Consider the following 6,559-nt stretch of genomic DNA (forward strand, 5'->3'; position numbering starts at 1 on the left):
TTAAATAATTGTTTTTAATGTATGTATTTTTAAATATATACATGTATTTCTATGTTAGAAAAGTGATTCTGCATAATCAATCTTGAGATATATAAGGTGTGCAAGGTGGATGTAACCAGATGTTTTCTGACTTTCTACTTTTTTATGTCAGTTCTTTGTAATAAGTAAGCCACATACCCATAATCTCAGATACTCTAATCTACCAGTAGGCAAGATTTCAGAGTATATGTCAGATTTCTTATCACTATCAGCTAAATTTCTCCCTTTTGTTAGAACTTTATTATTAACTCATGAAAGCCTTTCTCCCTCCTTCTATTCTCTATAACTTGGTCACTTTTTACTAAAGGAGCATTCATGTTTTGGACTACAGTACTGTCCATTTCCTGGGAATGGCAAGACTGGGACTTAGATCAGTCTTGGAGAAGCAGAACCTGCAATAGCATCTGACATATTTAGTAAGCTTCTATCCTTCACTCCATTCAGCCTTTGTGTCTAAATGTCATCTACAGTGCTTTCATCTGTGAGAGCTGAACCAAGATGATTTATTTGGCTGATTGATTCTCTGGTCAATTTAAAAAAAGGAGGAGAGGAATGAGGAGTAAGATACTTTTCAGTTGCCTAGCAGTCCTAATCACAGTATTTTCTTGATTTCATATAGAATAAATGTGATGTTGAATAAACATGAGAAACCTGAAACTTGAAATGTATTTAAAATGACTCCGTAGTGTGCTAAGAAGACGAGATGCAATTCTGAACTCCGCATTTTCACTTTGTTTGCTTTCTGCCAATGTACATAATTTCTGATTGGAGACACACTTGGAGTTTACTTTATCTGACCTGCTGCTTTTTTGTGTGTCAGAATCTCCCATAGACAGATTTGATGAGCTGGGTTAGAAGTTGCGAATCTGGCCACAAGATGGCAGAGCGTCTCTGCTGATGTGGAATGGCAGAAGGTGCTTGGCTGACTTCTGTGAGAGCAGGCTGCAGACAGAAGCAGATGCCTGTGCAGGCAGTTTAGGAAACTGCTGTGCTTTGGAGGAAAGGAAGAGAGACCCTGAAAATAGAACTTCCTCTCCTGGCTGCAGACTGCAGTCCCAACAGAGGAGCCATGAAGACACTGCCTGGACCTTTGTTCCTGTTCTTGTGGCTGCAGCTGGACTGTGAGTTGAGCACTTTTGGGAAACGAGGTGTTTGGTAATATTCATCATTAGTCTGACCAGGAGGCTGGCCTCTTCCAATCTGCTTGAGATTACACAAACTCTGGGAAATGATGTCCTGATGATCTTATCCAACTTTTCCTTTTACCCAGGTGTGAGCAGGGGAGAGAAGGTAGAGCAGCATCCTTCCTTCCTGAGTGTCCAGGAGGGAGAAAGCGCGGTCATCCACTGCACTTACACAGACAGTGCTTCCACCTACTTCTATTGGTATAAGCAACAGCCTGGAGCAGGTCTGCAGTTGCTCATGCAGATTTTTTCAAGTATGGAGAAGAAGCAAGACCAGAGATTCACTGTCCTCCTGAGTAAGAAGGACAAACATCTCTCCCTGAACATCACAGCTGCCCATCCCAGGGACTCAGCCACCTACTTCTGTGCAGCAAGAGCACAGTGCTCCACAGGCACCTGCAGCCTATACCAAATATGCCAGGGGGTTGAAGACACTCTATTTTTTTTTTCCCATATTTGAGAACATGATTTTCCTGTACTTTGTTTTAAATATATGGACATTCTAAAACATGCTGCAAACTTGTTGCAAAATGACCCAATAAGGATTAGAGCAGTTGAAATAAACTCTTATTGGGTGTTGATGATTTCTTTGATGCCTAGGCTCTAGGGTCAACTTTTGGGTATCATTAGATTTTTCCCTTCCAAGGATACTTTGTTGTCAATTTCAAAGAATACTCTTCCTGACAGAAAGGCTCTTACCTTTCAATAACAGCATTTACTATTTCTGATTATAAAATTATTAGCTCTATGGCATAAGAAAAAAAAAACAGTAAAATAAAAAGTAGAAAATTAAACGTGCATGATCTTGACATGCTGACATTTTGTATTACTTCCTCATTTATAGATTATTTAAAACTACAGTCTGCAAGATGCAATGATCTTTTCAGGAGCTAATCTTTTCAGGATCTGATCTTTTCAGGATCCTAGTAGGGATCTGATTACACATAATCCCAAAGATTTGATAACTTAGTGACCCAAAGACTTGATGTCAGGACAACTTTTTGCTTCCTTCCACTACCTCCTGCGAGTCCATTACATTGAAACCCTGACCTCCAAAGTGACTATTTAGAGACAGAACCTTCAGGGAGATAAATTGATGTCAAATGAAATCATAAGGTTGGGGCCTTAATCCAACAGGAAGGTGTCCTTGTAAGAAGAAAAAGAGAGATCAGAGGTTTCCCCCCGCCCCTGCCTCTGCCTGTCAAGTGAGCTCAGAGGAAAGGCCACTTGAGGATACAGCAAGAAGGTGGCTGTCCATAAGTCAAGGGAGAGCCATGACCAAAAACAATGTTTGCAGGTACATTAATTATAGATTGCTAGCTTCCAGGAGTCTGTTGATTGAGCACCAGTCTCCCTGAGCAGACCAATGCACTGGAACCTAATGATCAAGCTCTGGTGTCTGATCAGGCCTTTCTGCACAGGACTAAATGGAGAGGAGAAGGGGCCCTTCAGGGCAGGAGTCAGGTTCTTGTGTTGGGAGAGAGGGTTTTATTCTGGATTTAGGTCATGCACATTAGAAACTTAGTACAATTTGCATAGTAAAAAATGAAACCCCATGAACTCCAGGATTTCCTTCCTTTGTCAGAGTTATGGCTCCTCTAGGCGATGGAGTCACTGTGTCTAAAAGTAATTCTGAGATAGGAACAGTAGAAAGTACTGGATGGGAAGTTCTCCTCTTATTAAAAAACAAAACAAAACAAAACAAAACAAAAAAAACCTGCCTTTGATTTCTTCCTTTGAACTTTTCTAAAATTTTGTCATGGCTCTTGAATTGCTGAGCTGTACTATTTTCTGAGGAGATTTCCATATGTTTCCACAATTAGCTCCCTCATGTAATAGATTTCCTTCCCTTTATTCTAGACTGGACTTCCTAAAGTCCCTAAAGTTGATGAGCCTTCTCAGTCTTACATATTTCATGATTTTATGGGATTCTGTGATGGCTAGTCTATCTTTTTATTACATATTTGAATATCTCATATGGTAATATTTCTACTCTACTTTATGCTTTTCACCCCAGCCATTCTTGTTTTCATGATTGGATTTGTCTCACTCCATTGTGATGTTTTCTGGATTTGTCTCACTCCATTGTGATGTTTTCTAATTCTTTGGGGAGTTAAAGAAGTGCTTCAGATGGATCTTATCTTTTCTGAAATGTGCAATGTAATGCAATGAGAAAAAATATGTATAAAAATGCTGCTTCTTAAAATTAAACTTATTCCTGTGTCTAACATTGTTTTTTTGGATTATGCACATGTCAATCAACAGTTATTGTCAGGGGTTCTTATGCTCCAGGACCTCACTATATGCTACATATGATACAGTTCCTGCCTGGAAGCACATAATGTCTACACAGAAATAAATGAAACCAATCAAAAGAAAATACTAATCTCTTTTCTCCATTCCATTTCACATTGCTATATACTTGTTTCAAAGAATGGACATAGATTTGGTTCTCAAACTAATAATTGTTAACATTTATTTAGTATTGACTAAATGTCAAATATAGGACTCAAATTTGTACAGAACGTTTTTATGACTAAATCTTCATAACAATATCTTATGTGGTTTACTTGTTAACTGTGATGAAACTGATTCTTACTGATATTACAGAAAGTATTCATAACCAGGGCCACAGACACAGGCAGCACAAGAGTTAGATTTGAGTCCTGTCTGCCAGATGCTTCATGCCATATTCAACCAATGCTTATTACTTGTAGCCTTTGCCTTTCAGGTCATTTCTCATGGTGCAACTTGGTCATTCATCATTCTTATATCAAAACATTCATTTTGCATTAATAGATTCTCACACGCTCAAAACTCAGGGTTTTATTTCCAGCACTAAAATACGAAACAAAGCAAAACCCCCAAAGTCCAACCAACCAAATAAAAACGTAGATCTTCTAGCTTCCTTGGGACTTAACTGGACCTAAGAGCCCTGGTAAAGGGACATCCATCTGTGTTGCTGTTTTTCTTCCAGCTTGAACTAACTTTGGATTTATTCTCTACATCATTTTCTGGAGAAGAAATATCCAAAAATCGTTGCTGAAGAGCTGCCATTAGGGAACATTTTACATTTTTAAAAAATGTAACAAACGTTAGATCAAATGAATTAAATTTATTGGATTCTTTTATTTATATATTAATTTATTTTTACTGACTGCATTTTGATTCATTGTACACAAATGGGGTACATCATTTCGTTTCTGTGGTTGTGCGCGGTGTTGGATTCTTAATGAATAAAGAAGACAGAAGGATTTGCATTCCTGGCACACTTTATCCCTATAGATTTGCACCCTTAATACAAACATAGCTGTATACACTTGCCTTTCTACTATTCAGAGGAAATGACAGGAAAGCCAGAAGCATCAAACTGCACTACTATGGTTTTTGCGTTTGCTTTGTTTGGGGTAGAGGAAGAGTTGTGACCTTCTGGGATGCAATGTTGAGTTGCCACAGAGTCAGAGGGGCCTACTAGCTTTATTAATAATTAAATTTTTCAAAGCTTGTCATTGAGAGCATTCATATAATGTTATCTGAAATGATGTGGATAAAATCAAATGGATTTTGATGTTGTTGTCAACAGCGATACACTCTGGGTTACTCTTCTATCTTAAAACTTATGACAGGCTAAAAAAGATATAACTTGCAATTTAGTTTAAATCAAGATACTGCTGAGGCAGGGCAATACAAAGCTGCCTATCTTTTGATTAATTATTAGGTTTATAGCTCTATGGTGTAATCGTATACTGGAGCCTAAAAATATACCATTGAAGTCTCCAATAATGAGTTTTTACTTCCTAATCGGAGAGACACATTTCTACCTCACATTGCATTCTTGATGAAGCGACTAAAATTACTCATCATATTCTCTTCCCTCCAAGGATTTCTATTGGTCTCCAAAACCTTCATATCTGATTCAGTAAAAGGTAAACTCACAAAAACACATTTCCTTATACACATTCTTAACATTCTGTTCTTCGACACATTTATGTAGGCTTCCACTATTTTTTTTTCATTCCTTAGTTAATAAGCTAAAAGAATTGTCCCATTTAAAAGAGAACCCCTATTCAATTTTTCTCTCCTTTTGCCTACCAGCTCTGTAATCGTTGGCTACAGTTTTACTTCAAGGGGAAGTAAGACTTCTATGAATAAATTAATAACATAGAAAAAAAGGAAAAAAAGAAGAAGCAAGAGTTTCAAATCATTTATATAAAATCAAAATAAAAATGCACAACATAGGAGTAGTAATTCCCTCCTGTTACCCTGCTACATCTGCTGTAAGAGGTGTATACCCAATGTGGTAGTTTTTTTAATGATTCTATATGTGGCCACCAGGTGACACTGGCTCTCTTTCCCTTTGTTAACTAGGCCTTTCCTTATGCCTAGGAAGTAAGCTTACTCAAAAGGAGCTCATCTCTGATGGTTGGCACAGAGACAATAAAGCCCTCTAGATTGCTGCATCAAAAGGACCAAGAAAGAGACTTTTCTGGTTATACAATTCCAGGCAGCATTTCGGGTATCAAGACAAAGTGTCAGGATGGAGAAGATGCAGGGATCTGTGCTAATTATATGTTGGCTTCATCTTGGCTGTAAGTTGGAGGGTTCTTAGAGCAGGGTACATTCATTGAAATCCTAGGGGACAGATGGGGATGTAGTTTGGCCTTACTTGGCACTTTTTATTGTAGATTTTGGCACAAAATTATGAAAGATCTGAATGAAAGCTACATGTTCATTGTGTCTGTTGTTGTCTTTTGGGCAGGGGTGAAAGGCGGAAACCAGGTGGAGCAGAGTCCTCGTTCCCTGAGACCCCTCGAGGGAGACATCACCTCCATGAGCTGCACTCACTCAGTCAGTGGTTTTACTAATCTGCAGTGGTACAGGCAGGATTCAGGGACAGGCCTCAAACACCTCTTTTCCATGTATTCAGCTGGAGAGGTGAAGCAGAAGGGAAGACTACAAGCCACGTTACTGAAGGATGGGAGCAGCCTGAACATCACCCCCGTGCTGCATGGAGACTCAGCCACCTACTTCTGTGCTGTAGTCACACAGTACTACGCAGGCACCTGTGACCTGCACCCAAATCTATAGCTGGGCAGGCGCAGCTTGACAGAGCCATCTGCAGCAGGGCTCTGAGCCTGGGTCCTTGTGTGGAGTTAAGGATTAGACTGATCAGGGAGGTCAGGAGACAAGTGCTGCTGCTCATTTCATACAAATTTTTTATCAGGCCACCTTTCACATTCTCTTGGTGCCTCATCAGTTTTATGGTGCTCTGTGTCTTGGTTCTTTAATCATTTTTCTCCTCACTTTCAGCCTACTTCTCAGCTAAGAGAAAGCTT

General features: G+C 39.1%; 2 gene segments (V, D, J or C); both read left to right on the forward strand.

Moving 5' to 3' along the window:
* The first annotated feature begins 1,042 nt into the window (after window positions 1-1,042).
* On the forward strand, window positions 1,043-5,360 carry LOC124976534 (T cell receptor alpha variable 5-like). The segment is given in 3 exon segments: window positions 1,043-1,160; window positions 1,310-1,593; window positions 5,319-5,360. Coding segments are annotated over 3 exon segments (378 nt in total).
* A 305-nt stretch (window positions 5,361-5,665) lies between these two features.
* On the forward strand, window positions 5,666-6,311 carry LOC124976535 (T cell receptor alpha variable 7-like). The segment is given in 2 exon segments: window positions 5,666-5,812; window positions 5,983-6,311. Coding segments are annotated over 2 exon segments (381 nt in total).
* Window positions 6,312-6,559: the final 248 nt, after the last annotated feature.

The sequence above is a fragment of the Sciurus carolinensis genome, chromosome 2, assembly GCF_902686445.1.
Source record: "Sciurus carolinensis chromosome 2, mSciCar1.2, whole genome shotgun sequence".
In the NCBI taxonomy this organism is placed as follows: domain Eukaryota; kingdom Metazoa; phylum Chordata; class Mammalia; order Rodentia; family Sciuridae; genus Sciurus; species Sciurus carolinensis.